Source organism: Triplophysa dalaica, chromosome 19, assembly GCF_015846415.1.
Source record: "Triplophysa dalaica isolate WHDGS20190420 chromosome 19, ASM1584641v1, whole genome shotgun sequence".
Taxonomy (NCBI): Eukaryota; Metazoa; Chordata; class Actinopteri; order Cypriniformes; family Nemacheilidae; genus Triplophysa; species Triplophysa dalaica.
This window is the reverse complement of record NC_079560.1, coordinates 16512176-16538993: the sequence shown is the minus strand read 5'-3', so window position 1 is coordinate 16538993 and position 26818 is coordinate 16512176. Positions and strand designations below refer to the sequence as shown.

Below are 26818 nucleotides of genomic sequence, written 5' to 3'. Positions count from 1 at the left end.
AATGTCCAAACTACAAAAGTTGTCATCACTGTCCATAAAACGCCTCAGTGATGGTGTGTTTTTGCATGCAAATAAGCAAGCTAGCATTTTACCACTTCTGCTTCCATCACCCCAAAGTCAATGGCTTTTTTTAATGGGTTTTTGGCCCATTCAAGAAAATGAAAATGACTTAAATAAGGACTGTGGTTATGAAAATGTTCACTTTTGGAAAATGTTTATTCCATGACAAAACGAAAATGATTTCATCATTTACTCCCTCTCATGTCATTCTTAACCTGTATGACTTTCCTTCTTCTCCAGAACACAAAATAAGATATTTTGAAGAATGTTGACAACCAAACAACACTAGATCACATTGACTTCCAAGGCATGGACACATAAGCACATTTCTCAAAATGCCTTTTGTGTTTCACAGAAATTATACAGTATATATCACTAATGGTGGAAAACATTTTGGACAAACATATTTGAACTTATTTATTTGTTTACTTACAACAACTGCAAAAATAACTTATTCAGATATTATACAGGGAGAATTACATTTCTTTGCTCATGATTTTTTGAGTGATCTACAAAATAAAGACCATTTCATTTTTCAAAAGCTGTTTCCTTATGTAAACATGAGAGGTGGGGTAACAGTTAAGGGCCATACATTAAAAATCCACACAATAAACAGATCTAGAATAGAATAGAACTTTGTCATTGTTTAGGGAACAATGAAATACAGTTTAGCAGCTCTTCATGATTGTAAAGTTATAGAAATGAAATATATACAGTTGACTGTCAGAACAGCGAAGACCTGCATACAAAACAAAGATATACTCAATATACATACAATCAGTGTTGGGTAAGTTACTCTGAAAAAGTAATTAATTACTAGTTACTCATTACATATTCAACAGTGTAATTAGATTACTGTCCAAATTACTCTGTCCAAAAAGTATTTAGTTACTCATTACTAATTACTTTCTATATCCTACATCAACCTGATTGGTTAAGTGATTTAAGGATAGACATGAAACGGCTTATTTAATTCATTCAAATAAATAATATTATTAACTGACCAAAGTATTACAAATGTGAGAATTATACATTAAAGCACAGATTTTAAAGTAAGACTTAGAATGTTAATGTCAATTACACTATTGCACACGCATATATTTAACAAAGTATTTAGTTTAATTACATCAAAAGTAACTGTAATTAAATTACAGAAAACATATGAGTAATCCCTTACTTTACTTTTTCAAGGGAAAAGTAATTAAATTACAGTAACTAATTACTTAGTAACTAGTTACACCCAACACTGCATACAATAATATAAAATATAAATCCTCTGAGGTAGTGCAGTTAAAGTGCAAGTGAAGCAATAGTGCAGCAGAGTACGATATTAGGGGAGTGTTATTGCTCCTTTAAAGGAGTTTTTATTGCACATTTTAGTTTGGTTGGGAGTGTGTAAGTGATTATGTATTCTAACTATTTGGAAATGCAGTTGGCCTTCTTCTGAAGTCAGCCAGTGTAGATGTCATTGAGTATGGGCACTGACATACCAATTACAAGCTCAGTATGCCCTCACTAACTTCAGCAGGTCCTTCCTGTTCTGTTCTCTATAGCTTTAGTACCATACCGTGCAGGAGTTAGTTAGCAGGTTCTCTATGGCAGAACGATAAAAGTTGGTCAGCAGGTTTTGAGGTAGGAGAGCGTGTTTCAATTCCTTAAGAAGTAAAGCCTTTGTTGGGCTTTCCCCACCTGCTGGGAGATGTTAGTGGACAAGGTGAGGTCGACCATGATGTGTAGGCTAAGAAATGTAAAGCTCTCTAGCCTCTCTACATTCTCCATGTATGCAGAGGGCGGAGTGCTCTAAATGTTTTGATTTCCTGATGTCCAAAATAATTCCCTTGGATTTGCTGTTGTTTAGGTGCAGATTATTCTGTGAAATTCTGAATCTCCTCCCTCCCATGTCACTGTTGTCTGATATTAGCCCTACTATGGTGGAATCATCAGCAAACTTGACAATGGTGCTTGTGGGATGAATGGGGGAGCAGTCACTGGTGAAGAGTGAGTAGAGGAGGGGACTGAGAACACACCCCTGTGGTATTACAGTGTTCAGGATGAAAGTGGATGATGTTTGGTTTCCCATCCTGACTTCCTGGGGTGTGTTACTCAGAAAGTACAGTATCCATTTGCACAGACAGCTGCCTAAGCATACGCTGTCTAACTTTTTAGCCAGTTTATGGGTAGCAACTGTATTAAAGGCTAAACTTAAATCCACGAATAGAATTCTCACATAGGTGTTTCTCCTTTCCAGGTGAGTGAGCGCTGCGTGGAGAGCTGTGATGATGGCATCCTCTGATGATCTGTTTGCTCGATATGCAGTAAGAGTTTTTATCCCCTGCCACATACAGCTGGAGTTGTTGCGGTTAAAGTATTCATCTATGCGCAGGTTGTACCTGCCTCTTGGCTCTCGGATGCCCTTCTTTAGGTTGCTTCGGGCCTCTTTGTAGGCTTGCAGGTCCCCTGATTTAAAAGCAGCATCTAACCTTGTATGTACAATACCACCTAGTTCCTCACCTATTTATCCTTTTTTTCTTCCAAAATTACATTGTGTATCATCAAAATGGTACATAATCTGAGATAACTCATTTTATAACTGGACAACACATTCAGGGAAAAACTTTTTATCAACGTTCTCCCCTTTTCAATACCCCTTTGCTCTTTTGATCTGAATCATATCAGAAAAGAATGACATCAAACCCACACTGCAGATCTGAGCCTCACTCATAGTTTACTTAAACGCATGAATCCGTCATACCAGCTGAGAGGCTTTTGGGAGTTGATTTGAGGTGCATGATATGCAGCCCTTGCATGAAATTTGAAAGAATTAAGAGAAATATGTAAATAAAGAACAATAAATATGAAAACAATAGTTAATAAAATAAGTGAATGAAACAATCATTTAATAATAATATATTTATTTGTTTCCATAAACTGTTACAATAATAGATTACAGGCATTTACACACACAAAGATACAGTAGGATGTATTTTACAGCAGAAAACCATATGTATCATTTTATATATTATCTCTTATACAATACAATACAACATTTAATGACAGCTGTTTTAATAACTCATAAACCAATAAACAATAAATAAAAATAATAAAATCAACTCAATAAAAACAAAGAAAAATTCAAGAGATTTTATATAAGCTTTGTTGAAAAGTCTCTTTTTTCAGAGTAACTTGGCTTAAAATGATATCAGTGGACCAGTGTTTCCACAGACATATGTGTATTTTGCATTATTTTCCCTCTTTGTTTCATTCCACCTTTTATTTTTATTTGTCATTCGTTATAATGCTTATGTTTTTCAAATTAAAAAAAACATTTTGAACCATCAATAAACCTGGTTTTCCCCAAATTGCTCTTAGTTTTAAGAACATGCTTAATGTGGCTAAGACACATAAAGGCTAACTAACTCATCACCGCAAAAAATGGGTTATGCATATAACAAGGCTCACACCACAGGAGAACGAGGACATTTATGAGAGAGCCACGACATTTACAAAGGTCATTTTATATGTCTCATTCTTAACTAGCATAAATAAAGGTTATGATCTCTATGAATTAGTTATACTGTTTCAACAAAAGCAACAGCATAAACAAATTTTTATATGTACATAAACATAATCTTCTACAGCTTCAATAAACATATACACAAATATTCAATAAATGCTACAGTCAATATACACATGTGTTCTGCATTTACAGAAACACAGAAGATGCTTAAAAACATACAGCACCAGTAAAATTATGATCATTAATCATGTTTTCCACATTTTAGAATAATAATGGAGTAATCCAAACCTAAAAACTATGCATTGTAAAAACATTGTTGGTTCAACTTAAAAAAATAAATTACCTAGTTGGCTTAAAATTTTTAGTTAACTCAACTTGAAAATATTATTATACTCAACAAGTTTATTTAACTCAAAGAGGAATTAATTGGTTTAACTTAATACAATTTTAGGGCAACCAGAAAACTTGAACCAACAAAGAACAACAAGTAATTTGATAACTACCCAAATGGGGTAGTGACCAAATAAGCAAGACATGATTTTCTTTTTTCAAAGTTTTATAATCAATTAAGCAAATTTATTTTCTTGAATAACTTAATCATTTATCCTTAGTTGTCAAAGTCTCAAATGACTTCAAAGGGGCTGTTAACCTAAATTTCAGTGATCGAGCGGTTTATGCTGATTCTTCTTCTGTTTAAAGCATACATATTTTTAAACTGTCCCCGTATGGCACATAAAATGGTTTTCCTATATGAACTGGACAGGAAATAATAGATAATTGGGTCTAGGCAGCTATTAAGAGAGGATAGAAGCAAGGTGCTCTCATTTAAGATGTGCAACAACTGTTGGCTCTGAAGATCTCCAATCACGTTCATTTGAGCCAGAACGTACGGTATGCGTATCATATGATAAGGCACGAAGCACACCGTGAAAATGGCCGGCACCAAGAAAGTCTTTATGATGACCTTCTTTTTTCTATTTTGTCCCTTAGGGTCACCGTTTCCAAGGGACATAGTCCTGAGTTTATTGGTGATCTTTCCATAAAAACAAAGAAAAGCCAGGTAAAAAAACAAAAACACCACCACGGTGGTCAAGTTAATAACTCCGCCGACAACCCCCTTTTTGTGGAAGTGGAAGCAGATCTTGTTGCACGGATGTTTCTGGTTGTTGCTGGCCAAGAAGGGGCACATTCCTAAGATGAGGACCACCCAGATGGTATAACTCACCATTTGGCTCCACCTCGTCTTTTGGATACGGAAGACCCAAAGGGGTTTAATGATTTTCAGGTAGCGATCCAGGCTGATAAGACTGAGGAACAGGATGCCGGAATACATGTTCATATAAAAGAAGATGCCCACCACCTTGCATATATAAAAAGGTCCTTCTTTATTGTGGTAGTAGAAGCGCAACGGCAAACACAGGACCAGGAGGGTGTCCGCCATCGCTAGGTGACGCATGTACACGGCCATGGAAGAATCTGCATGCCGGCGAAGGTAAAATATGTAGAAGGTGACGATGTTGCAGAGAAGTCCCACACAAAAGATGATGATGTAGCCAATGGGCAGAAAGGGAGACAGGTTGCCATCATGGATCTCACAGGTTTCGTTGGTCGTAACATTGCTGTCGTGGGACATCGTGACAGCCAAAACCTACTGTACACTTTACGAGCCACTTTGAACGTCAACACACAGAAGAGCCTAACAACCAGAAGGGAAAGCATCAAAGCATGTTCTGCTGTTTGGCAAAGATTTTAATCAAAAACTGATAAAAAAATAGCTTCACAAATCAATGTCGTTCTTACCCGTGTGACTTTCTCTTGAGTAGAAATGAAGATGTGAGCAATTGTATGCTCTACTCAGAAACTCCATAGCACCCGTGCAGGAAATTCTTTTCATGTTTGACGTTGCATCTTGGTTGGCTGTGGTTGAAAATGATGCCCCAGCAGAAAAAGCACCGAAACCACAGCGCTTCAAAGACAAGCCAGGCATTCCATTGAAAATGCTTACCTCACTTTCTCACCATTCTCAGAGTCCAGGAATTGAGTTTTGTTATTAAAGTTTCCTAAAGATTCGGAATTCAAGTTGACTTTCGCCTTATCATATTTTGACAGCGGATTCCTAGATGGCACCTGATGGCTAGTCACAAGTATTTTTTAACATTTTTACATCTTTATTGTTATGTGTCTTCTGTTGTATTTGAATTAGAAGCTTCAAGACCCATAAACAACAGCTATTTCAAATTCTGATTCAAATTAAGGTTCCTCAAAGGCTTTGTGTCTGGTTCTCAACCTTTTTTGACTCCAAAAAAATACATAATTTATTACATAAATGATATTACATAATTTATGTCTGTGTGCCATGCACATTAATTTTGTATTAAGAAAAACATACACATATATTTAAAAAAAAAACATTTACAATTTAAATGATTGTTAAATATATATGAATGTCAATATTTTAAAATATATATACATGTATGTGTATGTGTTTATAAATAAAACATTAACATACACAGTACACAGACACAAACTTTTATTCTGGATGCAAGTCATAATCATCATCACATTGATTGCTGACTGATTCAGACAATCTGTTCTTCCACCTGTTTTTGTCTGTGTTTAACTTAGATAAAAGTTAACATACTAATAAAACATATTGGGGTGGTTTCTCGGACAAGGATAATCTTAAAACAGGACTAGGCCTTATCTAAGTTGGATAGGATATATAAATTGTTTTCGAAAACATACTTTACAAAAAACATCACTGCTGTACATCTTAGGACAAATCAATCACACTGACAGTTATTTCTCTTGTTCTGGCCGACGGGATCATGACAGCCCCATTTCCATGTGCTCTCCCGTCCTCCGCCTAAGCCCTGCACTCTCGTTTCTTATTCATTATCCCATCATTAGTTTACATCTTTCACCTGTTGCCCTAGTTAACTCCCCTTAGTTTCATCCCTATTTAAAGCCTGTATGTTTTCTGTCTTGTGCTGGACCGTTTTGTTATTGCCCTGCCACGTCTTGTTAGTCCAGTAAGTTCTTTAGTTAAAAGTTTAGTTTAGTTTAGTTTTATCCTGTCCTGTCCTGTTACGTTCTGCTCTTGTTTTCACCCTCAGGGGATTTTTCTGTACTGTCTTGTTTTCACTCTTTTTTTAATAAATTAGTTTTGTTAATGTGCTGTCTGCGTCTGGGTTCAGCTTCATGACAGACATATTTTAAGGAAAGTCTGTGCAAGTAGTTTGATCAAGACACATTTAACAATGAAATTAAACCCTGTCTGGGAAACCGCACCTAAAGGTCTGAGGCAAAGGGGGTTTCAACCAAACTCTTTTCTTTTAAATTCCTGATAAGGATCTTGAACAGTTGACATCACAGCCAACCACTCCATATACAGTAAACCTTTGTATCACTTTGTTATCCATCAAAGACTGTATGTTATATTTCTAAAAAAGCCTTCTTATTGTACATTGACACACATTGATTAATTTATATCAGAACATTTAGGCCATACATTAACAAGCCTTTCTAATGACTTGTGTAGTGGAGAGTAATACAGTGAGTTGCATAAAGTATCACTTTGTGACACTGACCGATTACAGGTCAGTTCATTCATTTTGTCTTTAAGAACTCTGTTCAAAAGAATATATGCAATATTGTCATAACATAAACAAAATCTCACTTACATTTGAACCCTTGGAAGTTACAAAATCTAGTGCCAGTGAAATATAAGTCACTATATGACCATTTGTGTGTATGTAGTTGTTTTATTTTTGACATTGGAGCTAGTTTTTATTTTTTGCAGAACAAAAAGAAACCTATCATTCATGAGGATTCCAAGATGTGTCATCTGCGACATTCTTTAGTTTCTCATTTTCTATCCTTACAGTTTTCAAACAACTCAAGTGTACAATGTACAAGAGATGTCATAAAGCCAAACAAAATAAATTTACCGTACTGAGGTTTTGGCTCATGTGATTATTATTAGTATGGCATTTAAGGTCAAATGACAGCAACAGTAACAATACCACATAACACTTAATAGATAGATCCCAAGCTGATATAAACTGTGTTGTGGTCTGGCTCGGTCTGGTTTGTAATATTAAAAGGCCTGTTGCCTGCATAAGCAAAAACATTTGAAAGATCATTTTGTTTTTGTTTTTCAAAGTAATATAAAAAAAAACTGTAGTGTATTTTTAGTGTACTGTAATACCCTATGTCTTCATAAATCAATGAATAAATAAATAGAAGCAAGAAAAAATGTAATATGCTTGTGTAATAATGTTTTATATTTTTCTAAATTGTTTTGCGAAATCAATAAGTGCTGCTTTAAATGACTACACACTTGGTGAATGTTTTTTTTTCAAATGATTAAGAGAAAAATAAAAAGCACATTTAGACACAGTTGTATGTGTCTTGATATTTTTTAGCATATTTATGATATTTTGTCCGAGCATATATATTTATATACATTTAATTTAAGCTTATAAACTAAGCATGCCATCAAAGGAAAGGATATTCACCTAATTCATTTCATACGCATTCAAGAAGATGCAGAAGATTTTGTCTGCTATCACTGCCTCCACAGGATATGACGAAAGAGCCCAGTATCAAAACTTCATTTTGCATATGAGCCAAACCACATACTGCAGTCACATGAAGTTTCTAATCGGTGCTACAGCTCAGTGCATGAAAATGACAAACAGGCTTGAGCCCACGCGACAAAACTCCCCCAGTTAAACTTCTAACACAAACTAATCTAAATATCATATTTTTCCCACGAAATGCTGGAGATTTTAAGACATGATCAAACATTCAAGGAATTATGAAATAAATGTTTTAAATAAATATGCCCACTTTACTTTTTAACTCGTGTAATGGCTTCATTTAGAGATTATTTAATAAACAATTTTTAAAAGTGTCTAATATGAAATAGAAACTACACATAAACTATATTAGAAGGTCATGCAAGTAAATAAAGAGCATTTCAATCTTTCATAGACAAACCAGACAATTTGAACGTGAAAGTTGGAGTAAGCCTGTATTTCATTTGCGATGTTTATTGCTTTTTTTGTAACATGTTTTGTAAAATGTTTTGAGAACACTTGAACTCATTGTCGTGACCCCGAGAGAGACATTTCACATCTGTTCACACCAAGGGGACTAAACCGGAAGACGGAGTGCACATTAAATGAACCAAACTCTGTTTGGTTAAACCAGAAAGGAAACTAGCTGTAAGTCATCTCGGTCATTTTTGTGTTCATAAATGGATTCAAAAGAGGATCGGTTTCCCTTTTGGTCCTCTTTAGCACTACCATAGTAATTACCAAACCTCTTCAGACCGCGGTTGGTTACACCACAACTTCTTTAGAACTCTGTGCACCATTAGATTATAGGTGGTGTTATTCAAGATGTCCAATTTACATCTTCTCATCTTTTGTTTGCAACATATTTTGAAGCATATGACAAATAGAGACAAATGTTGGTAAACAAACATCATTGGCCCCCACTATTCACTGTAAGGGCTCAAAACAAATAAGTCATTTCTCAAAACATCTTCTTTTGTGTTCCAATCATGTAGGGTTCCAATGAAATGAGAGTGAATAAATAATGTCAGATTGAATGACCAATAAACTATTTCTTAAACATAAAGATGACACATTTGTGGAGCCTTAAAAAGTAAAAAATAAAATGTGTATGTGTTGAGAACTTGATGATCGTTTACATGTAATGCAATCCATCTGTCAAAGTTAATACCCAGCAAACAAACTACAAAAGAATGGAACTTTTGACCACGAGGGGGTGACATTGCAAAATACTGTATAGACATACTGTAAAATATAGAGATACTGCACGTTCTCCCCTGCGGCGCAAGGGGGCGCACAAGTTCTTCGAAACTGATTTGTAAACTTAAGAATAAAAACGTGTGTTGACTAGACATGTGAAGGAAGTGTTATTTGGGTTACTCTTAAAAGGGAGACGTGCATATTTTATCTTATATGTGTTCAGTTATATTTATATAATATTTCTTTCTTTCTTTTTCTTAAGCATCCTTGCTGAAAGAAACCATACAAATTGGCACAGATACCACTATGAACCATCAGCTGTTTACCATTAAACCATTTCAAATTTCCTCTGTGAAAAGTTGATTCACGCAGGATTTAAATCCATCAGAATTTCCTTTTCCAGCAGGAATATTTAAGCTTTAAAACACAAGCAGCACATTCACTGCTATTCGGTGTCTATTTACCTCGCTTTTTTCAGTTCCGATAGGAAACGACACAAATCAGCAAGCGTTGAAAGCAACAGATGCATTTCGGCTTTATATTGTCAAAGCAAACAATCACAAAGGAATTTCCTTATTAATATTTCTTGCTTCTTCCAATCAAACCGCATGTTTATATTCATAAGCCACGCCCCCTCCTACAGTAGCACCCCGTGATTCGCTTGTTAGCTAGGACAGCTGGGCGAACGTAGTTTACGTAATTAGTATTCATGAGATAAATCCTCGCCATAGTAGTAGAATGGTTTACAGGTTCACCTTACGTTTACTCAGCGGTAGTATCGACGCAAGTATCCAATGTCAAGGGAAGCTGCAGTGTGTCACCCCCCCTCCTCGCGCTCATGTTTATGTGCCCCTGTCAGCTGTGTCTCCTCTCTTGCGCAAACTCCGGACTTCGAGCAGAGGCGAGAGCTTTATCTTCCTTATCACTTCGTTTCGCTCTCTTGATCAACCCATTTTGGACCTTGATCGGATTCGACGCGGTCCACACTTTTTCTTATTTTGACCCCCTCCCTCTTTGACTGTGAAACATGACGTTAAATTGCAATAAACACGAACCCGCGGTCACTCTGGAGCGTGTGAACAGCGCGCGCACGGCTCTCTCGGATCTCTATTTGGAACAACTGCTGCAGCCCAAACCCAAGTCAGAGAAGGTAAGAGGATTTCGCGAAGAAATCGACTCGTTTTTCCCTTTCAGAGGATGGCGGGTGACTGTTATTCACATTTACGCATTTATAGCCGCATATTTACTGTATATGTCTGGTTTTATTAGCGTTAGGAGATATTTAATCGCAGTAGTCGTTGGTGTACATGGTGAGGGATGGAGATGTTCTGGTCTGTTCTGGTGCAGCCCGGTTTGACATCAGCATCACACTGCTGCTCAATACAGCTCTACTTTTACACTATTTTATGTTTAACTTCTCAACATAGAAATGAAATAGTTGAAACAGAACGCATTTATTACTACGGGTAATGATAAAAGTATAAAAATAATGTTATTTTGATGTTTTTGATGTGACGCGTCCCTACGTCATGATGACAGCTGTGAATGCTAATGCTCAGCACTACGGCTTTATGTTTTGAAGATTTAAACGAAATAGTTTAAACAAATTACTGTGTAAGTGATCATTATATATGATTAATGTTTAATAATTATTTTGATGTGACGCATCGTGACGTCACGACGACAGCTGCGCATCGACCTGTAACATATGTTTGTAAAACATATTTGTAAACATACTGTAAGTTATGATCTCATCTGACAAAAGTCGGGTTTCATTTGTAAGGTTTCAGTATCATATAGGATTCGTCCCATTTGTACCCCTAGAACTTTCTCAAGAGGAACGTTTTAGACGCAGGAGACGTTCCTTTATTCTCTGGAAACATTTAAGATTGCTCTATTTCTGCAAATGTAAAAATGCGATGAAAGCTTTTTACAATTAAAGACATAATCATTATCAGTTTGACAACAAATATTTATAATAATTTAATAGGATTGTCCTCATTCGCACCTCTCTTGAATGATGGGATCAGAATGTAAGTGAATTACCAGTTCCAGTTTTATCTGTGATGCTGGGACATTAAGGTCTATAGCCAGTTCCAAGGTTAATGGCCAAGACCAGCCCACTTTATTATGTTCCCTAAGATAAACTTTATAAAGTACTGACTATAGTGCTCTGTAGGGAAGATAGGATTAGTGCCAGCACAACAGACTTTTTAACAGAGGTTATATTTTTTTGTCATGTTCTTGGTCTATGTAGACTATGATTTGATATACAATAAAACTATTTGTGAACTATGAACCTATGGTATTCAGAAAAACATGTACAAAACAAAAGGACTATGTTTTTATCTTCAGTCACAAATTGACATTTTTCACTTTCATGTCTCTCTCAGGGCCTCCCATGCTGGAAAAGTTCATTACCCCTTATATCAATTTAGTTAACAACGTTGAGAAATTCTTCGCTTTTAAGACCAGCCGATGATGATAGCTGATTTCTTATTGTGTGAGTGTGTGTAGTGGGCAATAACTGAACAAAACTGAAAGTATTCAATTCTTCCCAAATGGTTTGCGCCAGGAACATTAATGATTTATAATTTCATGTGGTTTGTCAATGAGAGATGATCTTTTCTGAGGAAGACAAGAATGAGAATCACTTCCAGGATATCAGACATTCCCTTTTATGCACATCATTCATAAAGCATCACAGTCCTTCATCAGAATACCAGCCCTGGGTGTTCTCAATACTGCTGATGGGAGCGTTTATAGGCCCAGTGCATTATGCTGGCTTCTTAGTCATGTTTCTATGACGCTTCACTAGTCAAGCAGAAGAGCACAAGCGATCTATATTTAGTAGCAATCATTTTCTCTGCAGATTAAAGAGGGAAGTCTGGAGAACAGTTCGGAGCTGCATTCTGGTTGCTTTAGACAAAAGCTTGAGACTTAAAGCTCCCCTTTTCACATAATGCTGATTATACCTGAAAACTTAGTACTTAACATGCGGTTTGTTGAAGGGGTCCTGCAGTGTGGTCGCATTTAAACAAACCGTGTGGTACACTGCCATCTAGCGGTTGAGCTTGGTATCCGAATCTAAATATCGGAGAGACAAGTTTAGCCAAGTAACTAAGTAACTTGGTTTCTTTTGATTGTTATCAGAAATAATCTACAGGCACTCTATTTGTGAATGTGTAACGAAATGATTCTCCCACCAAAGACGCGTCCCTTAAAGACCTGCCGATGCCGAGAGAAGGTAAATAAATGGACCCTTTTACTGTACACTGCAGTACACAAAAATGCAGCAGTAATAAAGTATTTTTATCGGTCAGTTCACTATTTGATATATAACGTCTTGTTTCTACATTTAGCTTTAATGATATTAAAGTGGGCATGCAACAGTGTTTTATGCTTTCTGACTTATTTACAATGTTACAATATATACCTGCTTTTCATGCTTTCCTGTAGCTCAGTGGTAAGAGCATTATGTTAACACACAAAGTTGTGGGTTCGATCCCAGGGAATTGCAAATACCTATGTAAAATGTATAGGATAAAGCAATGTAAGTCGCTTTGGATAAAAGCGCATTCCAAATGCCTTAATTTGAATGTAAAATGCTTGACATGGTCAAATTGACAAAAAACGAGTCGGACGTATGATGTAGTATTTTTGTGCTCGATACACTCCCCCAGTGTTCATATAGGTTTCAGAAAGTTTTTTTCGAACATGAAAACCCGTTTCGTAACAACTTTTCTTAGTCACTTATTGGGCAATGCTTGGCAAGGCAAAAGAAATAGCCCGCCCATGCGTCAACCGTTGAGTGAGTTTTGTTGGCAATGGGCGCTTACGTGCTTTAGTTCCACATTAGAATTTGGGCCTATATCCGACAATTATTTAGCTTCGGAAGCCGAAAACCGATATATTGCCTGATATACAGTAAATAAATATTAATACAAAATTCCCTAAGAATAAAACAAAAGGCAAAAAGTTGATAACTTTAATTTAGTTAATAACAATTATTTGAAAACATTGACTGCAGAAAACAAGATAACCATTTGTTCTCTTTTTCCTCTGAAAATCATGAACCAAGCCTTAGTTACAAAAGATTATCTAACCTTCAAACTTTTCTGCTATATTTCTTATTTAATAATCAATTTAGTCTATAGATGTTCTTCCAGAACAACCCAGAATTGTTTTCTTAATAGCAACATGTCTAACAAGTCTCAAGGCAGAAAGCATTCAGGCTATAATTTACACATTCACAAATACTGTATCTACATACAATACTGTTTCTACATCAACAATGTTTTGCTAATAAAAGTAAGTGAATGATCATGACAGAAAGACAGTTCTATGTGTATTCAACTGGGAGCAGAGTGCAGCAGAAGAAGTTCAACCAGAGAAAATGATTTATGATTTTTCGGCTATAATATTTCGGCCTAAATTGTATTACCAATATGGCCAATAATTTATCGTTCATCCCTAGATATTAACTTTGTTAGTACTTTTGCTCATGATAAAATTGATTTCAGTAATTTTATACATTATGTAAATATTAAAATAGACCACTTATATATTTTCTCATTTTTGTGTTGGCTGTACAGTCCTTTGGTCTACTTTGTAGTGAAAAGTGAAAGTCATGTGAGGCGTTGAGCAGTTGGGGGGGATCGGTGCCTTGCTCAAGGATCTCAACTCAGCCGTGGTATTGAAGGTGGAGGAGAGTGCTGATTGTTCGCTCCCTCCACCTACAATCCCTGCTGTTACTGAGGCTTGAACCGGCAATGTTTGTGTTACAATTCCGAGTCTCTTACCATTAGATGTGGGTGCTTAAAGTGATTACTTTGTCAAAAATGAAAATTCTGTCATCATTTGCTCACCCTTCATGTCTGTATACATTTCTTTGTTCTGATGAACACAGAGAAAGATATTTGGAAGAATGCTAGCAATTTTCAATTCTGTGACATTATTGACTGCCATAGGATGAAAAAATTAATGGAAGTCAAAGGTGCCCCAGAACTGTTTGTGTTCCTAAACTCTTCAAAATATCTAATTTCATGGTCCACATACAACCACATATACGAAGAGAAAATTCCTACTATGGTAGTGGATGATGTCTCAGAACTGAAAATGACTAGCATTCTTCCAAATATCTTTCTTTGTGTTTAACAGAACAAAGAAATGTATATAGGTTCGAAACAACCCGAGGGTGTGTAAATGATGACAGAATGTTTATTTTTGGGTGAACAATCTCTTTAAGCACCAGAGCCTACAGCACATTTTCTCAGTTATTATCAGGCCTTAGACCTATGAGAATCAGAATGTAAAGAAAATGATAAAACATCTTTTCATATACAACATATTTGACTCAATTGATGAAATATGTATTTGTTCAAAATCAAGAATTGTTGGACCTCTGCTGCAAAGAAAATACATAAACTTTAATTGAAATACCCCTGGTTTAGGGCAAGGTTTGGGTAGGTGTATGGCTTTATGATCCAGTGTTTACAGCATGGCAGATGAAGACATTTACTGTGCTTTCAAACTCTCTATGAAATGTATTAAACCAGTTTTGTATTCTTATCACTTTTATTTTCATAAACATTGCATATTAAACTGTTAGACTATTCTGTAACTGAAATTAAAACTATTACCCAACACTTTATTTGGGTGCGCCCACCTGTCAGACCCCAGCTGCCTCCCTGGTGTTCTGCATGGTGGCTTGGCTGTTGCTAGGTGGTTGTTTACTTGCGCAATGAGCCCACCCCAAGACCCTCATGTCATTCCAAACCTGTATGACTTTCTTTCTTCAGCAGACCACAAAAGAAGATATGTTGATACCCAAAGAGCATTGAACCCCATTAACTTCAATTTTATGGACACAAAACCGCTGAGTCATTTCTCAGAATGTCTTCCTTTTTGTTACACCAAAGAAAGAGTCACATGCAGGTCAATAAATGATGACAGGATTTTGGGGGGATGAAACTACCCATTTAAAAGATTATAATAGCAAATAACTAAAAAAACGCTTCTAACCCAATACACTGTCTTATGGCTTGTCTGCATGGGTCCGGCAGACATCTTGTCATACACATTATTTAGACATGACACCCAAAACTTAGTGCAGTTGTTTTCCAGTGTCTTCGCTCTGTGCGTTCTTCATATAAATCAAAAGAAGGCTTGGTTCCCAGGGCATGAGACTGGAAACTCGTCACAGTGTAAGTATAAGCCGGAGCCATGTAGCCTTTATTATTCTACCTCACTTGTTTTGGTCCACTGCAGTGCGTATCTCCTCAACCGCCCGAGGGAGGATAAATGTGTACTTGTATAGTGTTTTCTAAACAAACGCATTGTTCCAAGGCAGCTTATTGCAGAACTAATCCTCCAGTAAGCAAGCAATAGGCAACATACAAAGATATTAATAAGGAACAAACTTTGGGAGGAAACAAAACTGCAAAGTTGAAATGGATGGATTTCGTGATAATTTTAGAAGGTAACACTAGTTTAATGATTTCAAATGACTACTCCTTTGAGTTCTGCTGAAGATCAAGTAAAACCGCTCAATGTGTCCTTACACTGTGGTGGTTTTGCTTTGTCACATGAACGTTCTGACTCAGTGAAACTCCAAAGTAGGAAGCCTACAGAGTAAGGGAAGGTGCGGTGGTCATATCACGCACACTTGTTTGTCCTCACTTGTGTAACATGCAAGACACTGCAGAGAGTAGAGATTCTCAGTGCCGATTGTTTATTAAAAGACAATAGGCAAACAATCCAAAAACAGCAGGCAAATCGTAGTCAAGGGCAGACAGATAAATCCAAAAACCATGAGACAGTCTAACCAAACGAAAAAACAAGAGAGTAATCCCTCTTGTTTCCTGTGGCTCAGTGGTTAGAGCATGGCGCTAGCAACGCCAAGATCATGGGATCCTCAGTTACAAATGAAAGTATAATGCACTGTAAATTGCTTTGAATAAAAGCATCTGCCAAATGTATAAATGTAAATGTAATGTAATCCAATAGACAGGCACAATGGTCATAACAAGAAACATAGACATGAACATGAACAATGCAAGAAACAATGAAGCGCTCTGTATTCAGTAAAACAGACAATACTTCACAAAGTATACATGGCTTGAAAACAGCTCAGACAGGAAGTTTGTGAATAGTGAGTGAGTCTATAAGGGGAGAGAGAGCCCCCCTGGTGGAAAGGATGAATGGACAAAATGCCTATTCCTGTTGATGGTTTCAATATTTTGCCATCTCAATGCTGTAAACAAGTACAATGGATGCCACAAGTTGAACCCAGTTGGTGTTTTCTATTTTTGACCAAAGTAACTGTGTCATCCAGTGACGTGTTGCCTTTGACAAACAGCATATTTAGTTTCTGGTTATTAAATCGCTGCTTTTAGACCATACAGTATGAAGGAACTCATAGGAGATGGAGCTACTGCTAGTTATGTTCTGTTTTGTTCTTTATATACTAGGTCGGTTAAACCTAAATAAAAACATATAACTGTCTTATTTAGCTCCAGTATATACGTATCCATTACAGGTAAACATTTTAGGATTTATACATATAAAGAAAAAATAGACATTGATTTCACAAGAGTTTCTTCTGATACTCATGGACCTCACTGACCCGTGCACTTGGGTTTTATCAGCCCAACCGTGGCACGCAACCTTTGCTCAGGATGCATGGCTGTTTCCTATGGACATGTGACTTCCCTCTAATGAAGGCGGCTTTGTCAGCAGTGTGAAAGTGAGTTCACGTGAGATTTTGCTGATGGTCTTCAGGCTTTGATATCATTTGGCTTATTAGACAAGATTTCAAGTGGTTCTCCTACTGAAATGAATGTGTGGTTTATGTCTCAATGGAACAGTTCACTTTTCTGTATCAAAGAGAGGAAGTATCCAATTTGTCTGTGGGTCGTGGAAAGTCATTTGGCTTTTGAACGACACACAAACAACACTTAAGTCGAGTTAATGAGTAAGCAATAACAATAGCTTTGATATTTTACCATTAGACAGTTTGGTTTTGCATCTTAAATTTCATTTATTCTATTTAGGGAAAATTAAAACTCTTCTACTTATAGAGAATGAATGTGTTTTTCCTCTCCATATTTCCATTTAAAAATATTTTGTTGGGTCTCAAGATAGATAATGCCAATCTATGTGGGTCCTGCAATGTAAAAGTTTGTGATTCGCTGTCCTAAACACCCCCATGGACCCACAGGTCCCACATCATCAAACCTATATATTTTTGGAGCACAAATCTTGATTTATATCTTATGAAAGCTCAGTCTCAGCTTTCTTACAGGTCCCATAAATTTAGCATTTATGCTACATAAAAGAACATAAATTCTGAATTCGTCTTCACCAAACCCACCCCTCTCCTGCCTGTAAAAGGTATACAAATAGAATACATTTTCTATTCATAAAAACTTCTTGAAAAATCACTTCATATTAATAAATCTAAATGCACCCACTGCAGACACTGATACCGACAGTAACTCTATATTCCTCCGTCTGTATGTGACTCTTGACTGCATTTAGGAAGTTAAGGTTGTATTGTATTGTTCCTTCATGTACGTCTCATTCTGATCTACCAGACAGATGCTGTATTTACAATGGATCAGATAGCACAAACACACATGAGCGATCATGCGTTTTATAGGATTATCAGTCGTATTGGTGTATAAGTGGCTTTCTGCAGAGAATCCATAAAATGAGGAAACATTAAAGCACTTTGTGTGATTGGATTGACTTAATGCGATTTTTCCCAGAGCAGGAACTCTTAGTTTAGCTTGTTATCTCATTTCGTACACTAATGGACCCTTTTGCCCTCCCTTTCACTCTCACATCACTTTTCACTAGCACACACTATTCACCCTGAAATCCAAAGCACTTGTCTTTGTATTTCTTCCTGTCCACACAGAGGTATTTTGGGATTTTGGTGTAGGGTAGGCAATTAATTAAATTTTGCTGCTTAATAATGACCTGGACCTCGATCTCACGTTTAGGAGTGCTGCCTGCACACGTGTTAGCCACACCCACTAATTTAAGAGATAAATCTGTTGCTTTTAACATTTTATTCCATCACAGCAGAATACTAAATATGTAATGTGTTCCTGTAGCTGAACTGGGAGAGCATGACACTTACACCATGCCATTGGTTCAATTAAAAATGATGTGATCAAAAAGTGCGGCAACAACTTATCAAAAAAGTGACTCACTTTTTTCAAAAGCAAATTAGGACTTTTATTGTTGATTTGATTATACATTAAACGAAAATCGTAACTATAAATGCAGATGTATAAAATAGAAATGTAAAAAAATATCTAAAATGCTTATTTTAAGTGGATGTTGTGGATCTTCCTAACTAATAAATGTGACAGGACTATTTCCTAAAGAGAGACTGAGAATGAGAATTTTTGGTAAATTAATTTCTAAAATAACAATATAGCCCAATGTAAGAACTATATAATGAAAAGTTGAGCATTGTTTCTCTTCAGGATGAGTATGCTTGTACCCCACCGTGACTAGGCAGGCCACATTTTTGCACTACAAACGTGTATGAATTTGTAAACGTGATAATCTGATAGAACTTTTGAGGATTTACAGTATAATAAGTTGTTTTTTCAGCTTACTGTTTTGGTCTTTGTTGTTTCGGATAAGGACAACGTTTTGAGTTTTGTTAAAGTTACAACTAACTTTTTTTTAATTATATTGTGTTGGATTGTATTGAGAAAAAAAAAATATTCAGAAATTTAGGTGAGTCTGGCTAAAGTCAATATGCGCACAAAATTGATCTCTTTTATTGCTCTCAAAAAATTCCTGAATGTCTGTCTGTCTGTCTGTCTGCTCATGCCTCCATACCTATATGTCCACTAATGTGTAATGTTTAAAGGAACAGTTCACCCAAAAATGAATATTCTGTCTTCATGCCGCCTTAACTCACCCTCAAGTTGTTACAAATCAGAGAAAGATATAAGAATGCTCGTTACCAAATGGTTTTCTTTGTTCTGTTGAAAGAAGATATGTTGAAGAATGTAGGAAAGCAAAAGTTCAGGTGCACTTTTGACTACCATTGTCATTTTTCCTACTATGATAGTCAAAGGTGGCTAAGAACTGTTTTTTGCTTGCTTGCATTCTCTCTAATTTCTTTGTGTTCATCAGAACAAAGAAATGCATACAGATTTGGAACAACTCAAGTTTGAGTCAATTATGACATTTTTTGGGGGGGAGATAAACTATCCCTTTAAATGAACTAATCTTGTGTTATATAGATACAGTACATGCCGGTCCAGTTGACGTCTCTATGGGGTTATAACATTGTTGCATTTTCATAGACTCAGTGGATTTCACAACAGCATAAAACAGCACGCCTCATCACAATATCTGGCTGACACTAGATTGTGCCAGTCATCAAAACCTGACGTCAACTTGTCATAAATCACGTTTTCAAGCTGAACGCTGCAAAGTCCCAGTGTCATAAGAGTGCTGTAATCTTTGTCCTGAGCTCTGAAGATGCATACAACTCTTTACAAATCCCTGCTTATGAGGTTGTAAAAGTGAGATCTGGCATTTCTCTGATTGATGATGTCCTTACAGCCACAGCTCTGTGTCAGAAATCAGTGAAAAAAAAGGCATTTTGTTGAGATTCCTAAGATAACATGTCATGTTTGATGTATTAGGGCTGGTGTCCACAAACAGGTTTGTTAGCCTTCAACTTGAAATGGTGGGTTTCTCCTTATTTACTCACCCGTATGTTAGACGAATCCCAAAGAAAGGGGATCGAATGACATAAAAGTGAGTACATAATGTCTACATTTTGATTCAAGGATAAGACTATAAGACTACACTCGATCGCGTGACCACTCTTTAAGATACACTCTTCCCTTTTACAAATGTATGCATTAGACAGTTCTATACAGCCTACTTTACAATAAAAAGGTTTATTTAATCATGTTGCACAAGTTAAAACAAGAAGGCACATCAGACAACATAACCATGCCAACCTTGTAAGTTGTATCTGGCTCCATATGCCAGCATTGCCGAATTTAATGAAGTGTTCAAATGTGAACGTTTAATGGTTAACCCAGAACAGATGTCTGATTCTCCTCCTCCACCACCCTAAATCATTTCTTTATTTTTAAGCCTAGACAAAGAGATCATTTGTTAAAACTTACGTTTTTAAACTGTATTACTTGAATATATGGTTGCTTAGAATTTAGCCCTTATTAAGACAATGCTAATTATTGGGATCTGAAAGGCTGTATTACTGAATTAAATGTGTTTAATGTTTGCATTCCCAGGCCGCCATGCAGACATATGACAGTAAAAGGCAGGACATCTACACCAATGGAGGCGCAGGGCATGTCAACGGCAAAGAGTCAACCAAGATGCGAGAGGTGGCTTTTGAGAAGAACCCTTCTGAACCACTGGTATTGTCATTTAATCCTACATAATACAGTAAACATGTTTTAAAGGCAGAATCTGTTTTGATGCAAATGCGAATTGTGCACATTAGTCAGTGAATAGTTTTGAAATATTTAATATGGACATTTATTATATTCATAGTTGTCTGTAATTCATTATATGACAGTCATGTTCCTATAGCTAAAGTGTGACTACAGAATATAAAATATAATCTCGCTTTAAAATGATATGCATGTCACAATGTTAACAGTCTTAACGATTTACTAGTCTCTGAACATCTAAAATATAATGTCATTTAAACACTACATGCGTTTTGTGTTTCTCTGCAGGGTGTTACTCTTAAACTTAATGAAAAACAGAGGTGTATGGTGGCCAGAATTTTACACGGCGGCATGATACACAGACAAGGTACAGTGGATTTCTTTGTAGAGCTTTTTTGTGAATATTCTGTTTCGTTGACATACAGCGAAGTTAATAACTGCTCTTGAAATGATTTTCAACAGGTTCTTTGCATGAAGGAGATGAAATCGCCGAAATCAATGGCAAAAGCGTCTCTAGTCAAAGTGTAGATCAGCTGCAGAAGATTCTGGTGAGTCATTCTGGACGCAAACCTATTAGTTATTTTGAAGTACAAATAGCAATGTCACTAACTAGATGTCAGTTCAGGATTCGATACGATACATGAAACTGGGTTTACCAATGCATCATGACGTGTATCAAAATGAGAATCTGACACTTAAATGATAGATTGTTCCAATGTTTTGTAACATTTGTTATTTTGTAAAAGAATTGACAACATTCAAGGTTTATTTCAACCATCTTTATGTTAACTAATAAAAACATAATCGATCTATCACAGAAAAATAAAACTGAAGTTTAACATAAAAATATACAAACAACATTTATTTTAAAATATATTGCCATAGCTTTATGATATACAACGTAATAGCTCTACGATACATATCTTAATGTCTTTGTATTGCGTTTTGCGATACTTCGGTATATAGTTACACCCTTAATGTACACTGCTAACTGTATAGCTCAGATATCGTCCATGATTTTGTTTTACACCATTTATGGGAATGAGAATGTGCTTAACTGTCACAAACACATAAATGTTATGGTTGTAAATAACGCTTTATTTTCACTTTGCAAAAGATTGATTTTATATTTTTGTGTTTGCAAATGACCTAATCATTTCGTTGTGAGAGTGACCCAAAAATATAATTAGATGAAAAATCTGTATCTAGCTACTACATATGCCAATTTTCACATCAGGTTGTATTAAAACACACTTCTATCATTAATATAATAATTTTGTATTATTTATATTATTAAATTACACATTTTCTATACTATATATTGCAATGGTTATGTCGTTTGTAATGTTACACCTGGTTTAATCTTGTTGGATGTTGTCTATTATTACAGAAAGACACAAATGGTGTTGTCACACTGAAAGTTATCCCTAATCAGCAAGGTCGCTCTATGCCGTGTGAGGTGAGTTGAAGAACAATGGAAATCTGTCACATCATACCACTTTCTTTCTTTGGGTTTGATCTACTCAACTCACTTTGTGCTTTGATCTTTAAACATGAGCTTAAAGTGTGATTTGATTACTTCTTCATTGTGTTTGTCCGCTCTATTCTGTATTCTTGATTAAAAAAAAGGTTTGTGGTTTATCATGGGAATCTTCAGTGAAAGAAAACAGGTGAATATAATATTAACCATCGATAACAACTAACTGTAGAGTTTCTCTGGATTAAAAATTCACCCAAAAATGAAAATTCTGTCATAATTTACCCACCCTCAGATCATTTTAAACCTGTACACATTTCTTAGTTCTGATAAACACCAAGTTAGATATTTGGGAGAATGTCAGGAACCAAACCGATCTCATCCCCCATTGACTCCCATTGTATTTATTTACCCTCACATGGGAGTAATTGGGGCATGAGATCGGTTTGGTTAATGACATTCTTCCAAATATCATCCTTTGTGTTTAGCAAAACAAAGAAATTTATACAGGTTTGAAACAACCTTAGGGTATATAATAATGATGAATTTTCAATTTAGGTGAACTATCCCTATAACAACTTGAAAAGTTATTTTTCTCTGCTACCATCTGGTGGTCGTACAATGTCAAACTGCACTAAAATTAATTCAACCCAACAAGACATTTGAGGGCCCTATTTTAACGATCATAGCGCATGGTCTAAAGCGCACGGCGCAGGTGCACTCAGGGTGTGTCCGAATCCACTTTTGTTAGTTAACCGACTTGAAAAAGGTCGTCTAAATGGTTCCCATTAAGAGCCAGTTGCGTTCGGGCCATGGCGGATTCCTTGTTTACACAGGGGAATTTGCAAGAGCAAAGACTGGACGCTTCTCCAAAAAGGAAACGCATTTGCTTGTGCGTGAGGTTAAAGCGCACGAGCAGACCATCTACAGGACAAGCCAGATTTTTTATCTTTATGTACGAGCGTTGCGCAACCGCCTATAGGCGCAGATTACTAACACACTCAAATAACCAAAAACATATTGCGTCATTGACTGTAGACCAGGTTTGAGTTGGTATATCGCGCAGTCTATTTTCAGTACTTCCAAATAACAATGCGCCTGAAAACAAATATTTTTTAGACCTGCACACCCACGGGTGCATTTACTATTTAAACAACGCGGCGAATGATGGGAAAATGAGAACTGCGTCGGGCTGAAACTAGCAGAAACACTTGCGCCGAGTGTATGATAGGGCCCTGGATGTTTGTGATAATAACTTCACAGGTTTAACACACTGCTTCATCTAGAAGATTCATTTAGAGCTTTTAGCCATAGATACATTTAGTGGTCTGTAATTTATACTTTAAATGCTTTCATTTAAAATAAAATGTTCACTTTTCACATTTGCTTTATTAAACACACACCTTTATGTCTAACGTGTTTTTTACAAGATGGAACTTCTTTCTGGTTCAACCTTTTTTTTGTTCTGTCCAATCCCCTCCTTAACCCAACCCCTTTGAATGCAGTGACTGGTTCATAAATCATATTTCTTTATAAATTACTTTTAAATCTTCGTTACGTTTCCTGTATTCTTTCCAGATGTACATGAGAGCACAGTTTGACTATGACCCGGCCAAAGATGACCTCATCCCGTGCAAGGAAGCTGGCCTGAAATTCCAGACGGGTGACATCATTCAAATAATCAATAAGAAAGATCCAAACTGGTGGCAGGGAAAGGTGGATAGCTCCTCCACTGACTTTGCTGGACTCATACCTTCTCCAGAACTTCAGGAATGGTACATTTGCCCTCTTCATACGTTTCATACAAGTATGAAGGTTTAGGTGTGTCATTTGCAGGCCAATACAATTATATTATTTTCAGGCGAGTAGCAAGCAAGAGCAAAGCAACACGGGAAGCTGGTCAGTCATGCAGTCCTTTTGGAAAGAAGAAGAAATGCAAAGACAAGTACCTTGCCAAACACAGCTCAAGTTAGTAAAACACTCAGCGTTTTAAACACATTGAAATACTTGGTTGGTGGTGATCTATAGGTCAAAACACATCAACTAATGAGCTCTTTGTGCCCTTTCTAGTCTTTGACCAGCTTGATGTAATATCCTATGAGGAGGTAGTGAGACTTCCTGCTTTCAATAGAAAAACTCTCGTTCTCATTGGTAAGCACCGTTATACCTATCATATTTTTAGCACCATTAATATTTGGGACCATTAGTATTTTTCCATTATTAAATTAGTTGACCATAAGGCATCTGCTTCAATAATACAATACAAAGTATTGGTAAAAGTATAGAGGAATCATCATTGAGAATGATCTGAATGATGAATTATGTAAAAAAATTAAAAGCCTGAATGTTCTTATCAGAACAAAGTACATTTTATTTTAAAGTGTAGCGAAGGACCTGGACAATATTTCTTGAGCTTCATTTACTGTATAAATTATGGATCCATGATCATTGGGGAAGATAAGGCAGAACATCTAGTGTACATCACTAACAAACACAAGCTCATGATTTAGAAATCGTGCTTAAGGATACGGCCTAAAATATGTTGTTTTGTTTTTAGGTGCACCTGGAGTTGGAAGGAGCCATATTAAAAATTCCCTGCTGAGCAAATATCCGGAGAAGTTTGTCTATCCAGCTCCCCGTATGTAAAGCTCACTGCTCTCTTTGATATGTCACATTGATAACAGAACGAAACTGAATTGTTACTCAGATCCACATGTTTCTTATCCACAAAATGATTTGATTTTTGGATTTCAAACAGTGGAATATTTCTTGACATTTATTTGTGATATCACGTCTGTTATGGAATGATAGATCATCAAAAAGGAGTTCAAAAATAAGTTGAAGCAGAAGTTCAGTTCCTCTTCCAGTTCCTTTAATACTATTAAAAAGAAACTACAAAAATAATATCATTAAAAAGATTCAAAGATAAACACTTCCGATCTTAAAAACTCTTAATCTAAAATTCTCTGTTCAGACACCACCAGACCTCCAAAGAAAGACGAGGAGAACGGCAAGGAATATTATTTCATTTCTAATGATGAGATGACCAGATGTATCGTCGGAAATGAGCTGCTTGAATATGGCAGCCACCAGGGCCACATGTTTGGAACCAAAATTGAAACTGTTCACAAGATCCACGAACAAGGGAAGATTGCAGTGCTGGATGTGGAACCTCAGGTTATGTCTCACTGTCTTATGTTATTCCCTATAGGGTCTGAGTGACACTAAAGTTGGTATTGACTTCAAGTCAAGCCAAGCCAAGGAGTTTTTTTTGTTTGTGTTTCTTGCAGGCCATACGCTTAAATATGTTGTTTTCTAAAACATTTGTGACTTTTCTCCAGACTCTCAAAGTGCTCAGGACGGCAGAGTTTGCTCCTCTAGTGATGTTCATTGCTCCTACCAACACCGCCAATCAGGTTAGAACTGGTTTACGATTCTACAAACATCTTTATTTCATAATGATTTCATTTGACTCTGTGACATGTTTTCATGACAGTCCGATGCGGTACAGGCTATCCAGAAGGAGTCGGACAGTATTCTGTGTTCATACAGCCACTTCTTTGATGAAACGCTTGTGAACAACGATGTGGATGAGAGCGTTAAGGGTGTGGAGGAAGCCATCGAGAGAGCCTCCTCGACCCCACAGTGGGTCCCAGTCTCCTGGGTGTATTGAAACAGCCAATCCCTGACCCCCACACGGCAGCGCCGTGGACAACACAAGACAGTTTGCACATGTGTTTCACAGAAAGTTTGAAATAGCAATAAGTTTGTTCTTTTTGTTTAATATGCGAATGAAATGACAGAGCGCTATAACTATGTCAGTAAAGCATCAAGCGATGACGTTGTAAGTGATGCAAACAGGACCTCTACTGTGATTTTAAAATACCACTCAGTTTGTTGGTTTTGAACGGTCTTCTCTGAAAGTTTTATTTTGTTTTATCCGTATCATGGTGTTATTCATAAATAAAATTGCATTATATACTAAAACACAGGGAAATCACATGAACTAGTATTTGGAAGAAAGATTTATCTTGAAATGTTTCTCCATAATGATATATGGATGTACCTCAAGTCATAATGTTAAGGCACTTTTAAATGGACTGAATAAACTCTCTAAACTCCAACTGTGACTCTGTGTGTTAAATAATGTTATGTTCATGAAACATGAAATTATTTAGACTCAAAATCATAATTTTATCTTTTCTTCATTAAAATGAAATCGTATGACATACAACGATTTGAGCTTCCCAAGTGTCTTAATTTTGAGCTTCTAACGTTTCTTTACACTAATCTGAATCTTGTGACAAAATCTCTTACACAACACTATCACGTGAATCACAATCCTCTTTGAGGAAATCACACTTTTTAGGTAGACTTGAACCTAGTTTGCATACCAAACGATAACAATCCTTATGATGATGAACTAACATGAATTGATAAAGGAAACGATGTTAGCTGGCAAAGGTGTTGCGCGACGTCCAGCTGGTTTTGTGTATCACAGACAGCTATAGAC

General features: G+C 36.4%; 2 protein-coding genes across 2 annotated transcripts; one reads left to right on the top strand and one right to left on the bottom strand.

Annotated features, from left to right (window-relative positions):
* Positions 1-3060: 3060 nt before the first annotated feature.
* Positions 3061-5860, bottom strand: gpr34l (G protein-coupled receptor 34 like). The gene is made up of 2 exons (XM_056730218.1): positions 5378-5860; positions 3061-5273 (listed from the first exon to the last, which is right to left on the bottom strand). The coding sequence occupies exon 2, from the start codon at positions 5208-5210 to the stop codon at positions 4227-4229; it is 984 nt and encodes a 327-aa protein (XP_056586196.1). The 5' UTR covers positions 5211-5273; positions 5378-5860; the 3' UTR covers positions 3061-4226.
* A 4244-nt stretch (positions 5861-10104) lies between these two features.
* On the top strand, positions 10105-26429 carry mpp1 (MAGUK p55 scaffold protein 1). The gene is made up of 12 exons (XM_056730216.1): positions 10105-10510; positions 20664-20792; positions 21117-21195; positions 21291-21376; positions 22219-22287; positions 23884-24080; positions 24167-24273; positions 24376-24456; positions 24863-24943; positions 25280-25482; positions 25647-25721; positions 25802-26429. The coding sequence occupies exons 1-12, from the start codon at positions 10388-10390 to the stop codon at positions 25976-25978; spliced, it is 1407 nt and encodes a 468-aa protein (XP_056586194.1). The 5' UTR covers positions 10105-10387; the 3' UTR covers positions 25979-26429.
* Positions 26430-26818: the final 389 nt, after the last annotated feature.